This window comes from Crocodylus porosus, unplaced genomic scaffold (assembly GCF_001723895.1).
Source record: "Crocodylus porosus isolate Cpor-Errol unplaced genomic scaffold, CroPor_comp1, whole genome shotgun sequence".
Lineage (NCBI taxonomy): Eukaryota > Metazoa > Chordata > Crocodylia > Crocodylidae > Crocodylus > Crocodylus porosus.
In genome coordinates, this window is record NW_017728907.1 from 13,617,871 (window position 1) to 13,636,655 (window position 18,785).

Below are 18,785 nucleotides of genomic sequence, written 5' to 3' on the forward strand. Positions count from 1 at the left end.
AGCTAGGATCTGGAACCAACTTCCAAGAGAAGTGGTGCTGGCTCCTACCCTGGGGGTGTTTAAGAGGAAGCTAGACGAACACCTTGCTGAGGTCATTTGACCCCAGTACTCTTTCCTGCCATGGCAAGGGGTCTAATTTGACAATCTGCTCTTCTGACCCTTTGGTTCCTTCTGACAGTACCAACTATGAATTGGCAACCCCCACCCCCCAACTGTATTCAATCAGTTGGTGGGCTGGATCTGGCCCACAGGCCATATTTTGCTCACCTCTGCTACAGAGTCAGGCAGCAGGGAAGCAAGTACAACATAATTTAACGGCAATATTTGACCAGGAAATAAATCATTTTGTTGTCTTGGCCACAAGGTTTTCCAAAAACTTCACTACAGCAATTGTGACAGCTCTTTAATATTTTCAGCTAAATCTGTGGATGTCAGCAGTTACTTTTTAACAGCTAATATTTTAGCAATCATATCAGCCTTTAGATTATTGTAAAAAGACCATAGTCCTTAATAATACATGTATTATACATATTTTCCCCTACATCATTCTCTCTCATCCAGCAACTAAACACTGGAGTCCACCTGGAAATATTTACGTTTGTTTTATTAAGAACTGATTTATTCTAGCTGGGTGGCAGTCTTCAGAATGGAAGAGTTCAAGTACAATTTCAGCATCTAAAAGAAACACTCTCAGAAGTCTTCCTTTAAATTAATTGTTTTTTTAAAAGCCACATTTAAAATGCAGTTAAACCTCACTCCTAATGTTAGTTTATAAACTGCAGCACAAGACGGAACTGAACAGCCATTCTTGTGCATACTTGGGGGCTGAATGAGTTCCTATGAAGCCAATACAAAAGGCCCCCAAAATGAAGTACTCAGGAGAATCAGTTGTGGATTACAGGATGTCAGATGTTTTCAAAACAGTGCACACACTTCTCTTACAGTAATTTTCAAAAAATATAGTTGTAATTTCCATGGAAATAACAACATTGTAATTTGCCACAGAGTTTGCAGCACTGTGAAATAAAAAAAAAAAAGGTTATCTGCTGGTCCATTACGTACAAGTCAAGTTTTATTACTAGATTCTTGCCCAACAGTTTACAAAGCTTTTTAAAATTAGACCTCAATATTACTTTGAACGAGACTAACATTTGAAAATTATTATGTATTGAGGAAGTGGAGGGACACCATCGATTGATCTCATGTCCTATTTTCTTATTCAAGCAAAACACTTACCTATAGGGCTGTAAAGAAGAGTTGAATAATTCTTGAGCCTGAGAAACAGCAGGGGCTGCTCCTAAACTCAACTGGGCTTGATGCTGTCCTTGCAGAGGTGCATAGATAGGGATTGGTATCTGCTGAACGGAAGCAGGCTGTGATAAAAACAGGTAGTTACACTCCACATGTAGATGATATTTTGCTAGTCAAAACTTTACAGAAAATACCCTACACCTAATGCGTACCAGAGTTTTCAATATGGATCAAACTGAAAAATGGGAGCTCCCTGCTGCTCCTGGTGCAAGCGCCAAAGTCCCCTGACTCTGATCCACAACCAATGGCTCCATGGGCCAACTACATTGCTGAGCCCTGCTCTAAAATAAAGACTCTATAGCATTTTTCCTTATTATCATACAGACAAACAACTTTAACTGTAGGAAGTCAATCCATAACAGTACTCAAGGCCAATGAGCCCATCTTGCAGCCATATGAACATTTCTAGCGTAAATGTTTGCTCTTGTATGAAGTACAAAATTTAGCTTCTCTTGGAACATTTCTACAAAGAAAGCTTTGTTCACAAGAAGGTTAAATGTAAGATAAGGCTGTATTATACAGCAGGCTGAATTAAAGGTGGGAAAGGCAATGCAACTTAATATTTTCAGACTCTTTACCCCTGGTCAATTGTGCTCCAGTTATCACAACTTTAAAATGAAGGTTCAAATGAGCTGAATTTCCAAATACCTGTGAAAGTCCTGGTTGAAAGCCTTGCTGTTGAGCCAAGGAAGGTGGAGCCAGACGCGCATGCTGGGTATTGAATAGGTGGCTTGTGTCCATGTAGAAAGCTGGGATCTGAGCTGCAGGACCTCAGAAAAATAAGAAAATTAGTATCTGAATGCTAAATATTGTCCTTCTGGGCAGGTTTAACATCTACTGTTGGACCAGCAGCCAGATAAAGAGCGACAGGTTTTCAAGCATATATTGACTATTGGTCAAACTGCCATAAGGAAGGGCTGAGGAAGTTTTCAGAGACAAAAGAATTTGGCCCTTAACTGCCCTTAAGAGTTCCTGCAAAGCCTGCCCCTCGCTGTGGCTATGAATTCTGACATGCTGAATTCTGGGGAGACCCATTAAATGGGTTGTTTAGATCTGTTTAAAGCATGTTAACTTGTAGCATAAAAGGGAAAAAATCTGCTTTCTTAATGGCTAAATAGCAATCTCACAAAAAAGTAATTTTGCTAAAGAAAGACTACTGAGTTTTAAACAAAAATAAGTTTAAAATAAAAAAGCTCAGAAGATGTTTTTTCCATCTTCTACACTATTCCACATACATACTTAAGGGTAGCATGTGACCACAGCATACAGACAGAGCCACACTAATGGATAATTAAGTATCATTCTGTTTTTGCTGTGGGCAGGAAAGCCTTTATTTGAATTTGCTAGCTTCAGAGTTGTATTGAGACGCGTTTTTAAAAAGCCCCATCAGCATACTTAAGTAAACGCCACAGCAAACGCACTTATTTCCCAACCGTACACTATTACCTGCTGCAGACTGAGACACATAGACCTGTGGACTCTGTTGCTGCTGGGCAATAAGGGATGGCATGCAGCTTAGCTGGGAAAAGTGACTGGCTGAAGGAAGGCTGCTCGTTTGCAACTGCTGTGGTTTCACTTTACATATATTAGGTGGGTCTGAGGTGGTTGTAGTCTTTGTACTCAGTGAAGAGGTTGTGTATGTTCCAGCTCCTAGAATAGGAAAAAAAAAAAAAGGAGGCATCAGGTACCATAAATGGTTTATTTGAGATAGTAATTAAAATGGTCTAGTTTTTAGTGAGAACATCAACATTTTGGCATAACTCTGGAAGTATGGACTGTTACTGATACGAGGTAATAACAAATACATTATTACCCGTTATATTTATTCTAATCATGAACCAAGGAAGTAACAGAAAAAGCTAGAGGCAATATCACCAGTCAGTTAAGATAGGATTTTTTTTTTTTTTTTTTTTAAGAGCACCCTACATGCTTCCTCCTCTTTAAAAAAGGAGTATGCAGTGCACAACACTGGACATTAAGTCATTAGTCATAGCTTAAGCAAGCTGACATTTAATTGATAAAATGTTAAATCATTTTCCCAAGTGAAATGCAGTAGGATCAGACACTTTACTGTTAATACTTGGGCAAAGAAATTGAGAAACTTTTTTATACAGAAGCCTTGTGAGACAGCATTACTATGTCTGATATAGGGAGGCTTGATGTCAGTTCAGCCCTTCAGATGCTACTTTATAGCAAAGCAAACACTGGAAACTGTGTGGTATCTGTCGGAATTGTGAAGCTGTCAGTTCCTGGCTTCTCCTAATTTTCACCCAGCTGGCCTTGGAGTGGGAAAGTCACTTTTATTCACTATATTTTCTGTATGGTTAGCTAAAGAGGAGGAGGGAAACGTTTCCATATCCCAGCGTTCTCTTCAGTAGGCTATCCAGTGAAACTATATGGGAACAAAGTTCTTCCAGTAGTGCTTTCTAATGAGCCCTAGGCTCTGGCCAGACACTGGAATACATTTCCTCTCACCTTTAATGAAAGTTGTATACATCCCTCCAAAAGGGGAATCTCTCTCAAAACAACAAGGGAGACATAATCAAAAGTTAACAAACAACTTGGCAAAACGGGCAATGCAACAGTCAGTCTGAAAGTACTTGTACCTGAGAGTGAAGTTGTAGGTGTAACTGATGCCACAGGGATAGGAGGCATTGATGCACTTGAGAAAGAGCTGTAACCACCACTGCTTGGTCCACTGCTACTGCTACTGCTGCCACTGTTGCTACCAGTGATGGGAGATGCTGCTGAGGTTACTGGTGAACTCTTCTCTCCCACATTTGGAGAATTCTCCCATGCTTTGCGTGCAGACTCCATCTATTTGGGGGGGGAGGAAGGGGGGAAGAGGAGACATAAATAACCTATTTAGATGTTTTTGGTTCAGCTGCTCCTCACATTTTAAATATTCTTTTTAGTTGAAAAGAAATTTTAGACACGTGAGCCTCCTTGCTTTACAGCTATTATTTGTGTGAATGTAGTATTGTGCAAAGACAGAACGTCTGAAGTGGGACTATCCAAATAATTCTCATTAACTACCTGACTGATCGAGCACTTTAATATTCAGTATCCAAGGTAACACTTGCTTTATTCTGAGATGCAATGGGAAAAAAGGAAAACACAAGATAAATGTAATTTCTTACGCAATTAAGTTACTTTTAAAATAGTTTCTTGAAGACATTCCTCTAAAAAAAAAAAAGTTTTGATAAGACATTGGCACAGAGGTAGAAAGAATTCCTCTGTGACTGGATATACCTAATGCACCTTTCAATGACAAATGTCAACTGAAGAAACATGAGCCTCTGTCTTCAATGGAATTTTTAACCATTTAGGGATGTGCAGAGATCTTTTATTAAAAAGATATACTGAACACAACTATGTATCATCTTTTGTGATTTTAACATGCTGTAAATGAGATAAGCAGACTAAGTTATGTGGTATGTTTGGCTGCAAATACAAAAACCATTACATAATAGTTATGGGATTGAAACTGTGCCAAATATAGTATTCTCCCGTATTATATGTATTAGGGTTTTTTACCACCTTTTTTCCCTTTACTTCAAGTCATTTTTTAAATTTTGTACAGCAGAAAATAAAATTAGGATCAAATAGACTTTTGAAGAGTTTCTTAAAAATTTCTAAAGTCCTCCTATTGACCTAAGTCTACTGTTTGATTGGGTCAATACCAATAGGACTTTATCACTATGGTTTTAGCAAAAAACCTTAGAATTTACTGCAATTCTAGAAAGTACTGATTTGTTACTGAAAGAGGGAAGGAGATGTATTAATGTACAAATTAGACCTGCTAATCTGAGCCCTAAATATGGTCTAGGGAGTTCTACAGCAACACACATCTTTTCCCATCTTGATCATGGAAATCAAGCAAGTGGAAACCCTCAGTCAGCAATTTTCAACCAGGAAACCAAAGCATCCTGAGATGCAAAGAGATTCTGAACAGTGCTATGGAGAACCACAAAATCACCTATGTAATTCACAATATAAACCCAGAGATTTCAAATAGGAATTTGGTGTCAGAAACATGCTGAGCAGCTGTGGTATCTCTGAGTTCTTTGCAAAAGAAAAAAATTGCTTTATTTTTCTGTAGTCAAAACACACTGGTGAAAGCTAAGAGCTGGCAATTTTTGACAGATGCCCCAAATCTAATGAGGGGTATCTCAAGTCTAATATGCCCCAAATCTAATGAGGGGTATCTCAAGTCTAATAAGGTTGAGAACCACTGCTTTAGTTGTCTAATCTGCAGTTCTTTATCTTTATTCTTTTCTAAACCACTCAGGGCAGGGGACTGTCATTAGCTGTTATCCTGCACAGAGGCAGGCATATTTTCAGTGTTCAGATATAATCAAAGTGGCTTGGACATTTGGATTTATGTGGAGCTTTTCATTCAACTGAATATATAGCCTCTAAAGACCTTGTCTCCACATTAAGTAGAACAGCTGTAACCACTTCATTTTATTTAAATCTGGGCAAGGTCTAGATACTCCCAAGTTCATTTTACACTTTGTCTAGCTATCACAGAACAGGACAGAAAAACCAATATATAGAAAATGGGCCGAAGACAAATTGATAATTATCAAAGTTCTATTCTTTGATTGATTTGAAAACAAATGCAGTTTTGTAGTTAATTTCTACTGAAGAGTAAAATGGAAAAGAACAGAAGAACTGTCCCAAAATAGTTCAAACCCAAATACAAAACAGAAAATTAGTCACCAATTTCCTATTTTGGAACTACCTTCTCTCCTAGGCCCATGCTCTTCAACTGCGCTTCTGCTACTGAAGTTATCAGACAGGCTAGATTAGAACTTTTACACAGCATTTCCAGCATTATACAAGACAAGTACTTTTCAAAGCTAGAAAGAAATATTATATCTGAACTACTACTAAGAATATAAACTCTTAAAACAATCGTGCAGTCTCTTTCATGAAGTGATCTCTGCATGAGACCGTCAGAACTATTTGCAGCTATGAATCATTGACGCTTGGATCAGAAATCACTGCTTGGATCTTGAAGAACCTTTCCTGTTTGGAAAAGACAATGGACAACAAGGTCCGATTAGAAATTTACAGAGAAGCTTCTGCCAGGTCCAATTTTGCTGCAAGATCTACAAAGATTCCAGTAGTAGCAACTGCTAGAATAGTCATCCTGAATTTTGCCTTTCAACCTCACTGCCTAGGATCCAGTCTGACCCAGGCTTCTCATGACTTGTATCATACAGAACCTGCAGTGGAATCTTTAGGACAGGGGTGACAAACATACGACTCACATGCCACATGGCGCAAATCCCAGAGCAGCAAGAACAGGTGCAGCGTGGTGCAGTCTGTCCACTAGCAGGCTCTCTGCACATGGTGGCTGCCTCAGTCCAAATGTGCTGCATATGTTGCTTGTAGGTGTTGTGTGCAGTGCAAGTCCTGGACTGGTTGAAGCAGGATTTACGTGCAGGGGTGCCCACTACATACAGTATAGCTGCTGCTCAGGCGGGACTGCACCGCAGGTGGAGTCCATTCCCATCATTCTGGGATTCGTGCCACATGCAGCATGGATCCCAGACCAGGTGGAGTGGCTGCTAGATCCCATATGCTGGGGGAGGAGAATGAGGAGGAGGAGGAGGAGGAGGGGGGAGTCAAATCTGGCCCATGGACTAGCCCTACACCACTCATTTGGCCCACACAGGTAGATGAATTTGTCACTCCTGTTTTAGGATCTACCCATGGTTCAAGGGTGAGAACTCCTTCAGAAATGCTGTGTTGTTCTGCCTTGCAAAATCAGAAAACGGAGGAAGTATGGGTGTAGAAGGATCTACATAGTTCCAGTTGTGTCTATGCTGCACCTAACAAACCAAATGCATGCTCGGGAGAAAACAGCTCTCCTGATGCTCCAGCTTTTGAAAAGCAGTTAGCTTAAATCTTTTTTCTGTGGTCTTTGATGCGTGCTCTCTTCTTTTATTCTCTTCTCTTTCACCCAATGATTCCTTTTGGGCTTCACTGCCCATCTAAATTATCCAGAGCTTCACTACTCGTTAAAGAAAAATTGATCAGGAAGCTAAAGTATGCTTCCATCTGCAAATCCAGATTTTTCTTACTGATTAGGAAAACAAAATGGAGGCCAGATTCCTTGACAAAGGAATCTATTACCCATAAAAAAAACTGTAGAAACCTTCTGAAAACAGACGTGTGCTGTGTAGGTGAGTCCAGGACAATCTTGGGCTTTCCCTGCCAAAGAGCCTTGGTCAACGATATAGCTGGCTGAGTCCTGACAGGCCTGACTTCCCTTCGAAGTCTTGGTTGATGCAAGGAAAGCAGATGTCCCATCATGCCTTCCAAGATGGGAAGGCATACCCTGGCAGAGTGATGCTGAAAACCAGAACCAACAATAGTGATGTGCCTCTTCTGTGCCACTTTACAGACAGCTTTCCATGACAGGAGATGCAGAAACAAAGAGAAGTTTTGAAGGTTATTCCATTTCTCAGAGAGCCTTATCTTTTAAAGGAAGGAGAGAACATTTTGCTTGACGCTGTACCCCAAAACTGTCTTTTAAAAATCAAGGATAACATTAAACAGGATCAGGAAAAAATCAGCTCTTTTGTAGGGCTACCGAAGGCAGAGAAACTGTCATGAAGGTGGTAGGCTCACAACATGCCTTGAACCAACTTTTAGAAAAAACCACCTTTTAGAATTTGCAGAAGAGGCAAGACTCAAGTACTAGCAGAGGATAACTGAGGAAAAGAAAGGCTTCCAGATCAAGCAGTAATGCTCAAAGGACACCTTCAGGGAGCACTGCACGGCAGCATAGATATTTGATATATTTCCTCATCCTGCATTCAATCTATCATTTATTAAGAAGAAACAAGTCACCATGGAATCAAAATGCCAGAACAAGAAGTTACTGGACATAAGGAAAATACACAAAATAAACTTCCCACTCTGCTCAGCAAACTAGTGTGGAATTCTCAAAGTATCACCTTATGGTAACATTCCTATTTGTAGCAACTATTTAGTAATATGAACCAGATACATTTTTATTAACATTGAGATACAATCCAGATTATAGGTAATTACACTGAAGTCTAACAGGCAAGCAGAGTCCTTTGCTCAATTACTCCCTCCCTTTCTTTTCTAGCCCTCTCCCCTAAATAAAGGCTACTCTTTTTAAAAAAATGGATATTAAAAAGCTTCCCAAGAATAATATTAAACAGAAAGGGGACAAGATTTAACAGACAAAAGTTAACAGTAACTAAAGCAAACACTAACAGACGGTACTATAATGATATAATCTAGTATGCTCTGATCTGGCATAGAACCATTTCAATAAAATAAGAGCTCATTAGGATCGACAGTTTCAAAACCTGTCTCCAGTGATGTGTTTCAGCTGTTTCTGAGACAGTTCCATTTTGAACAACATTTTACCTTAATACCAGAAACTGCAAATGCTTTTCAAAGAGTACCATCACAACACTCTTCCAGGGCACTGAAGAATACCAATACTTCAACACTGTTGTAAGCCAAGATATCAACTTAATGTTAGCATCTTACAGAGCACACCACAGACCAACTCCTAACATCAGAGCTGAATAAATGCCATAACCAAAAAGTTCTTAACAGTTTTGTTCTATAATGCTAAACAGTAAAGGAGCACAAAATGCCAACCAAATACCAAAGCACTTATAAACTGGCTTATAAGATACAATAACTATTCATATAAAACTTAGCTTTCAACCTTTCATTATCTACTACTCCAATCATCTGATTCTATAGGTCACCCGTTAGTAAACCAAACACGCACTGAAACTCAAGCACTGCCTGCCAAAACCACCATGCTAGCCAGCTCTCTAAAAACCTGCACCACAAAACTAACCAGCTTGTTTTGCACAAATCTGTCTACCAGTAAGTCAAAATCTGATGGGTTTCTATCATGAATAGCATGGTATGATATTTTATACTCTTTCATGTACCTAGGATTAATTCTCTGGGTAGTGGTAGTCAATACTGGCTGATGCCCAGTGCTAATGCAAAATGGAGTTAAAAATATTTAGAAGTTTAATGTATCCCTTTGATACCTCCTTTTTCAGCTGTTTATATGCAAAAGTAGTTTGGTAGAGGAAACAAAGGAAGGCTCTAAAAAAGGTTCACCAGCAAGATCTCCATTAACTTTCCCCCTGCATGCAAGAAAATGACCCTTAGAGGGATGTGGTACATACCTTGAGGGTGAGGTCCACGGTAGCGGGAGAAACTGGAGTTAGGCTGGAGCTCTGTTGTAGAGTCTCCCTCCTAGGGAGGGGAAGGGTGTGGGGCAGGGGCACCTGAAAGGCAGGCAACACATATCACATTCTAACTAAGTCTACTACAAAAGCCCCATAAAAAGCAAAAGCTCAAGCGGTGCTCTTCAAGGCTTGAGCATATGGCAGGGATGTTTTGACAAAACAGGATGAAAATTTGGTAGTTAGGGGAAGGTGGTTTAGGAAACGCTCATGAAATGCAAGTCATCTCTTGAAGAGAGACTTCAGACTCATTTTTTTCTGTGCACCAATGTTTTCTGCATAATCAAATGTCAATTAGCTCAAAACATCAGTTTAGTGTAACGAGGTACACAAAATTATCCCAAGCCAAGCTTGGCCTTTACAGGGCCCATTGCACACACTGTTTTTAGTGTCCGCTTAAGCTTTGAGATGCAACTCTATAAAAGAGGAAGGTTTATTCTTCAAAGTCAAAGGATTATGCAATAAGAAACGAACCTGTCAGTGGATGCTTGAATATAGTGATTTTTAGCTTCCTAACTTTCCATGGGATTCATACATAAAGTCCAAACTGAGGAAAGAGAGCACTTGACAAAATGCCATGAATATCTTTGCCCAAGAAAATGCCAATGATGAATTTGCTAAAGGTTCTAATGTGAGGTTTGAGAAAGCCCTGCCATAACCATCTTGTAGGGCTCTTACTCCTATCCATCACTGTCTCTTCATTTAGTTACAGTCATGCAGAGCTGCCGCAGGATGAGATGAAGCTAACCTAAAAATACAGAGACTAAAACTCTGAAACCAGACAAGAGCACAAATCCCTTGCTGCTGGGAACCCTCAATTCCTACATAAATCCAACTCTAGCAGACAACAAGGGAACACTACAATTACTAGCACCAAGGAATTCAGGCAAAGCAGAACACTTTGCCTCCAATTTTAGTCTGCCACTAACAAAACACCACAAAAGGATCATAGCAATATGAACAGGAAAGGGTAACACAGAATAGCTACAAACAGCAATCACCATGAGAATGCTGCTATCACTAACATCTATACTTAGTAAATTATATTTACATCACAAGCCCTCTTTGGGGAGATGCAGGAGCAGAACCTATATAGATGATGCTTCTCCCCTCCCCAAATCCACACATAGCCAACTCTGACCTAGTTATGGTTGCATTGCTCACACAGCAGAATCACAAACTTCAGGTTTCCATCTTGACAGAGACCCCTCCACAAGGTCAAGAAAGAACTGAAGTCACTTCAAATCATACAGCAGTTGGCACACTCAATCACCACAACAAATGCACAAAGCCAGGACTGCTGGCTTTGTGGGAAGAGCAAACACACCACATCACCACATTTGTACTTTATGTTACAACTGAAATTTTTTTGTCTGCTTTGAAAGCTTCGCTAATTTGTTTTCTGACAGCCTTAATTCATTTCATGATTCAGTTCAAAACTGCCTTTGTTTTAAAAATCTTGTGCTCTTTCAGCCTGGTTTATAGACTCCATTAAAAGGGCAGGAGAAGCCAATACCACTCTACTGATTGCTGCAGAAAACAGTTTCTCTGTGAATAGTGCTATCTTGACACTCCATCTATTTTAGAATATCTAAATCTTCTACCAAATACCCATGCTTCCCAGCTTCTCTACCCTGTTTATCAACACTACATAATACCATTAAAGAACTAGGGGACAAACTGAAGCTGTCTTTTAGAGCAGAATTACAATATAAAGAGCAGTAGGTTAGCATCAAGGTAACCCTAACCAATGGCTACGTGAATGTAATAACTTTTGTCTTTAAAAAGGCAGGCGTAAAACATTTTCTCCTGTCTTCCAAGTCACAAGGTTCACTGCAAGACTTACATTAGTCACCAAAGTCTCCTCCATTTTTGTACTGCTAGTGGCCACAGTATTAGGATGAGAGGAAGGTGTAGTATAGTCTGTCACAGACTCCTGTGAAGAAAAATAATTCAATTAAAAAAACAAACCCCCTAACTAAACTAGTTATTTAGTTTTTGGGTTGTTTGTTGAGACCGTCTTTACAGAAACAGTTGACCAAATAACAGACATTATTCCACCACCTATTCGTTTGGTCAGAAGGCCTATCACTGCTGAGTCACTAAATACTAGATAAACTTGTGCAAGAGTTCAGCTCTCAGAGACAGCATATCCCTGGATGGCCTGGTTCCCTAAATCACGTAATCTGAATCAAACACACTTCTAAAGCTAGAACATATAAAATGTTAAATGCAACTGAACAGGTTTTTAAACACTACGTAGCAGTTAATAAATGGAAGAAATATTAGTATGGAAAGAATGCAAAACTCACGTAAGTGATACAAAGATGAAGACCTTCAGAAATACTGCACCAGAAGAGCGGTCAAGATTACAACCAAGGACAACTATTAGCTCCAAGTCCATGAAAACACTTATTTTGCATAGAAGACGACAAGCTGGGTTCACCCTAACACCACTATCTGAAGCTATATTAAAATTCTTGAGAAAAAGTAGTAGTAATATATTCCAAATATTATTTTCCCATGCCAGCCAGCTTAGTGTGACCAAACAGATTTTAGGAGTCTGGGTAAAAGGGTGATAGTTCCACAGTATTAAAGTATCCTTTAACCAATGATTTTAAAAAGCTCCTAACATCAGGCATATTAGGAACGGAAACCGGTTGGAGCAGAGGATGCTGTAAAGGGAGACAAATGCAACTGCTATTGTTCCTAAATCCTTTTCTCAAAGTGCCTATTTAATGATTTTCCCCTGAATGAGCAAGTGTGCCATTGGATTTCTACACTAAAAAGTGATTTAATGGAAGGAAGGGAATGAAGATCCCAGTCCATCTATGGCAAAACCAGTAAGCTCATCTGCTTTAATATCTAACATTTCCTTTAGGTATACCACATTAAGATGTGATGGTCACTACTATTGAAGCGGATGTAGCCAGCAACTACCATTTGCTATATATGTAGTACTACGAGTTGAAGGCCATCATTAGCTCCAGGACTTTCTAACAATACATGCGTAGCGAACGAGCCTGGTATACCAACTGATAACCGACTTGAAAATTCCTATTTTTTTCTCTGCAGTCACGACATTAACTTTCATCAAGGCATCGTCAAGCTGGTGATGACATACTAGGCACAGTGAGCCATTTTAGTTCTAGACTTCTGGTTATCAGAGTAAACACAATGGAATATTCAGAATCCATTTGCTCTGGTGAATGCTTTGACTTGAGATACCTAGGGAACCCAATCCAAAGAACCTCCCCAATATGTGGTACAATCACAACCACAACAACCGAGGACTGATTTCTAGTGGGCATTGTACAATCAGATGCTTTAGATATTTGTGTCTTAAGAAACGTCTTCTGCTTTAAGAAGATTTCCCAGGCTTCTTGTTGTTTTCACCTCACACTGGGCTGAACACCACTGGGACAAGACTGAAGAACCAAACTCAGGAATTATCACTATCAGTGCTGACACATTTATCATTTCCAATGTACATAACCACAAAGGTCCTATTCTCTATATTATGCTAATATAATTACAAACAACAAGTACCAGACTTGAGAATTAGGCTTACTGTTTAAGCATGGGAACAGGTATATATGCCTATTTTCCATGTCTACAGTCCTCATTAACAAGACAGCGATTAAAATACCAAGACACTTAAGAGCACCATGTAAAAAGGCCTACATTTCTTTTGCAAAAGGATTAATTTATTTTTGCAAAAAGCCTGAGAAATGCTTTGAATCAGAATGTACAAGTATCCATCCAATAAACTGATGCAAAATCTGTCATTCTTTGGAATACAAAAAACCCAACCAAACGTAAAAGCAATCCCCACCCCCCCAGTATGTGCCCCAGTTTGTTTTACAACTGCTGTCCAAGTGTTCTGCAACTACTGTTTTTTTAAGTTTCCTCTATAAAAACGAATCCTTTGCCCAAAAAAGTTTTGGGGCATCCAGGATCTGGATGTGTACACATGTTCAAATAACCTGGGAAAAGTTCCGTCAGGTTAGTTTTCTAGTAGGAAAAAAACAAAACAAAACAAAACACCTTACCAGGAGACCCCTGGACAGACATCTGAATGCTGAGCCACTGAGGAGTAGAGCTTGCAGTGCTGATATGCACCGCCAGGGGGCCCCTGTGCACACACCTCAGGGTGCTCTGCAAGCTCCTTCAGTCTGCCTGGAGAGAGATGGCTGCAGTGTGCAGGGAAGCCCTGGTTGGCTGACCCAGACTACTCGGGGACAGCCGGAGTCTCCCTGCAGCACAATGTGGGGGTTGTAAAGGAGTCATGTTCCGCTCCTTGCTTGGCTGCAGCAGTACAATCCAGCCTGAATACCACATTGTTGCTCTCTAGAGACTACAGTAAAGAGCAGGGAGTTGGTGCAAAGAACACTGCCAAGAGAAATTTAACTGCCCATTCCACTGTTTTGTGCCTGGCAGAATTAGATGTTCCAACATACCCTGTAAATTGTATTGGTATTAGTTACAGAACATACGGAGGATATGGAGACTGACATCGAGGCTATGGAAGTTTCTAAGATAGTCTTTGCTGGTATTTCAGTTGGCTTCCTGAAAGAGAGTGACCAAAAAGATTCTAGCAAACTAGAGAACTGACCATTTCCTTAACTGAAGCAACTGGATGCAAGACGCTTTTCTGGATTTGCAGCTCTAACCAGACATTTGTATAGGCCCTAAGCTGTTTCCAAGTGCTTTGCAAGTACTGTAATACAGAAGTGCCTTGCTAACACTGAGTTCAGACATAACACTCCTGTAAGGTAAGGAACTATCATCCCCAGTATCTGGCTGGTGAATTAAATAAGAAATTAAATGACTCTCTCAGGATCACACAGGAAACATGTTGTAGAACTAGAAACTGAACCCCAACATTTCAGAAGCTCTGATCCAGTGCTCCTAAAAAGAACTTCTGAAAACACTGTTCAGATATTAACCTTTCTTTCACTGAATTAGAAAGGGGGTCTTCTTTTCAGACTACAAAAATTGTGCCATTTGCCTTCTCCTTTAATAGCTCAAGATTATTAATAATTTAGCAAGACATTTTGCTGAAGAAATCCACAAAGCTTACAAGGGACTGAACAACCAAAACAATAGCATCAGAAAATGTGAGAAAGCAAACTATAAAAAGAACCAAGTTTTTGCTTTAAAAAAGCCCCAAAGTCTTCTCTAATATGTTTTTTTCTCTTTACTAGTTTTTACATAGGGAGCTTAAATTTCTTGCTTTTGCTTGAAGAATCGACAGGTAACTAAATAATCCATAAGTAATAAGTGGAACTAAGGCAACTTAAAGGGAAAGGAATTTTTTTTGGGAAACAATTTGTATTAATACCTTCTTGACTCATTATCCAGTTGAAAAGAAGTGTCCTTGGGGATTTTCAAACACTGCCCAACTTAGGACAGCTTCCATACCAAAGCACTCATTCTTTTGAAAGCCTTCCTCCAGAAAGATAAGACACAATGTTCCCACAACCACTCCAATATTAAAGTTTTATAAAGCTTCTACTTCTTTACCCTTTTCAGATGTTTTTCTTAATAAAGAATCCAGAAAGACCACAAAACCCTTGGTGGTACAAACAAGACTAGGAAAAGATTAGTGTATTAGTGCTAGTGATAGTCAGCATTTTGCTCTGATACACTTCTCATTACAAAGGATACCTGGAAAAAAAACAACAAAAAAGATGGTTTTGTTCTCTGTACTTCAGACAGGTGAGAATGAGTTGCTACAGCCCTGGGACTAGAACAAGTTGTTATTAAGGTCAGCCCACACAGTGAACTCAACACAGGAAGTGGGGCCCAAACCAGAAGCCGGAGGTGGGAAGAAATTCCACAGCCAAGGTGAAATCATAGCCTCCATTCCAATTGCAAAGAATATCCATTCAGTACAGGTTACACTCCATCCTGCCTGGAAATATAAAGGTGTTATTGATCCTAATGTTGAGCGTGTTTGTTAGCAATTTATATCTGCTGGTTCAGCAAAGCCTGATGAAATCAAATGCACAGAAGACAAAACAGAAGAATAGCGGCGTTGAATTTAAGATTCAAACTTGTGAGAACCCTTTAAAAAAAAAAATCAGCAAAAAACCCATCACTGCTGGGACCAGCTGAAACCTGCCAAAACAACAAACTAGAGTAGATATTAGAGACTGTTTCTTTGCAAGGACAGAGCTCTCATGCTACACTGGTTAAGTATTCAACAATATGCGACCCCCCCCTAACCAAAGTGTAGATTGGGCTCAATTCACTGAGGTGCATGGCAACTCAGCAACAATTACTGTTGATCTTTCAGAGTTGTTTGAACTGAATTAAGTTAGAACTATTAATACATGTTCTTGAAGTAACTTGCCCCTTGCATGCCTCAGCATGAGACAGGGTGTTTCCTTTTTGTGATATCTTTTATTGGATCAACTATATAGTTGGGAGAACGTGGCTGAGTTATGGGCACAAACTACCTTTCCACAGGGGCTCCAACAGCACTCTAACCCAATTTATCAGCATGTAAAAAATAACCACCACAGAACAATAAATTTGGCAGAGGTTAGTCAGACTTCCATTCAAAAATTAAGCTCCCTGCATGGGACAGCATGCAACATAAATCTACCTCATTAATGGGCTGTACGGATAAGTCTCCTGAAACGATTCCTAGCATCTAATTAAAAAACTCTGGATAATCTTTAACAGTTGTCAGGTGATGAACCCATTTTCTGTAGCCAGAGCTCCCACTCATTGATAGCTATATCCTGCACTACATAGTCATCTGCAGGCTACTTTCAAGTTATGCTGAATGCTACTGGCCTTCAGCGAGCCATTACAGCAGTAGCATTGTAAGGAAGCCTGGATCATATTCTCATTGTCAGGCTGCCTATTGTGAAGTCAATTTAAAAAAAAAAGTATTGCTGTTGGGCACCATTTAAAGTCTGCACAGAACAGCAGAGCTATCTGTAGAGAACCTACAGTGAAGCTTAAACAATTTTCAAGATGTGCTGCAATGGCACTCATTAACGGATGTTCATCAGCAAAGTTTTTTAAAGTACTTTAGTCTCACTGGAACTCAAATGGGACTTGGGTATCTAAATGACTGACAACTTTTAAATAAATTTTATCCCTATTAAAGCCTTATTCCAAGACAAGAAATTTGTTCTTTCCCTTGGTGTGGTGCTCAGTTTCCAACTTGAAGGTTTCCACTCAAGCCTCCCTTCCATACACTGTTGCAGCTCTCTGCTCATGATTGAGCACATCCCTCTTGCACATTCAATCCTTGACTTTAGAGCTTCTGCATATTCAAACCTCTTTGGTGCTATTCTCCACATACCTTAAGAACCAAGACGTAGACTTTTTTTTCCATTGTTTAGTTAGGAATTCCACACTGTTCCTCTGTCTTAGCAGTGATAAATATTTGACCCCTAGTCATATTTACAGAACATTACTCATAACAAATATATATTTAAAATTATCTAATGATGATACAAATGGTTAACAAGCACACTTCACTCTTCAATTCCTTTGTTTTGTGGGCTTTATTATGATGGTAAATGCCATTAGGAGGCAACCACGTGCCAGATGAGTACAGAGATTAAATAACCAGTGCAAAAAATAACTCTGTTCTAGATAATCAAGTGCTGGCTATGTTATACACCAGGGCTGTCCAACTTCTGAAGCACCAGAGGCACTAGTCTCCACACAACTCACCCCACATAGGTCATGAAGGTGCAAAACCCCCTAACACCACATGCTACGTGGGCTAAACACCATGCCACGAGAACCCCAACTGCTGCACAGCTCCTGATGCACCCTGCAGCACCATGCAGACACCCCCTGCACAAGGGATATGAGGCAAAATATATCTCTTCCCCTCCTCCGCTGCTCAGCAGGGGACTGCTACTGCACTAAATTGCTGTGGATGTCCTCATGTGGGTTCTCCAAGTGCCCCAAGCCATTCAGGCACAGGATCCTACAGGCTGTGTCATTTTGCCCCACCCCTAGCAGAAGCTGGAGGACAGCAGGGGAGCCTGGGGACTTTGGTGGCAGCAGCAGCAAGATGGCAAGTGGGGAAGCAGTGCCCTGAACAGGAGTCTGGAGGCTATAATTAAGCCTCTCACAGGCCACCAGTTGGACAGCCCTGCTATACATATTGCTCATTAATGTTCATTAAATTTTTGCCTTTTTTCTTACCTTTGTATTAGTTCCAAACTCTGGAGTGGAGACTGATATTGTTCCTATTTCAGTGCTCAGTTCATTCACTGCTTTGGCTTCTTTTGTAGTAACAGGTTCTGGACTTCTGACAGCAGCAGGACTGGGCTTCTCCTGTCCATCAGACTCTCCATGCTGGGCATCTTTCACCTTTTTGTTCTTTAATGAACGCTCCTTTCCAATTGGACCAGGCTTATACTCTTTGTTTTCTACTGGACTCAAGTCTGGAAGCTAAATTATGTTACTTGTCAGTTGTATTTTTTAAACAATATTGTAACATAAGCATATAAGAAGCTTTAAAGGTATAAAAGAATCAAAACATTTTGTTGAGATACAGCAAGGCTAAAACGACTGTTTCTCAGGCTCTGAACAATTAAAAAGTTGACTTTGTTTTTAAATAAGGTTGGTCAGAAATATTAATCTAGCATCAATGTATGAAACATACTGCCTGAACACATTTATTAGAGGGCTCTGAAGTAGCAACTCATAAACCAAATGGCAGAGGGTTAAACAGACACTACTGAATTTAAATATCAAAAGATGTACAACTTGCAACTAACAACAGCTCACAATTCGCTGCAGTGAGGGGATGCTGATTGGCTAGTAATTCACCTCTAGTATGAACAAGGTAGACAAACTTAGAACTTGTAATATTAATACAGGCAGGAAGAAACAAGTATCCTTGTAAGCATTAACCATGAGATTTCTTTGGCCATCACTTAAGTAACTCCAACCTAAATCTTGACACGCAGAATTTAAGCAGTCTATTTATGCAATCCAGGGTTAATTTTATTGTAAAGTGTTGGATTACTAATTCTTATCAAGAGAATTAACTTTTTAGTTAGAAGTCCCCTGCTATTAACAATAATGATGCAATCACTGAATTAGAAGATACCTGCTCAGAATCACATTTATCAAAAAAAGCAAGTTGTCTGTTTAAAGTGTGGGTTGATCAGAAGTCATGAACAAGTGTATAATCACCTTTTAAAGAAGCCTTTAAAA

The 18,785-nt window shown here is 39.7% G+C and overlaps 1 protein-coding gene across 12 annotated transcripts in view; it reads right to left on the minus strand.

Moving 5' to 3' along the window:
- PRRC2C (proline rich coiled-coil 2C) overlaps window positions 1–18,785 on the minus strand; it is a 101,450-nt gene that overhangs the window by 40,325 nt on the left and 42,340 nt on the right. For 7 of the 12 annotated variants that reach the window (XM_019530795.1, XM_019530792.1, XM_019530794.1 and 4 more), the window contains exons 22-28: window positions 17,766–18,014; window positions 11,428–11,517; window positions 9,522–9,623; window positions 3,918–4,128; window positions 2,758–2,961; window positions 1,960–2,081; window positions 1,237–1,373 (exon numbers count right to left, since the gene is read on the minus strand). In XM_019530795.1, coding sequence (XP_019386340.1) covers window positions 1,237–1,373; window positions 1,960–2,081; window positions 2,758–2,961; window positions 3,918–4,128; window positions 9,522–9,623; window positions 11,428–11,517; window positions 17,766–18,014 — 1,115 coding nt within the window. The remainder of the gene's footprint in view (window positions 1–1,236; window positions 1,374–1,959; window positions 2,082–2,757; window positions 2,962–3,917; window positions 4,129–9,521; window positions 9,624–11,427; window positions 11,518–17,765; window positions 18,015–18,785) is intronic. The other 5 variants (XM_019530791.1, XM_019530796.1, XM_019530800.1 and 2 more) reach the window with 3 other exon arrangements.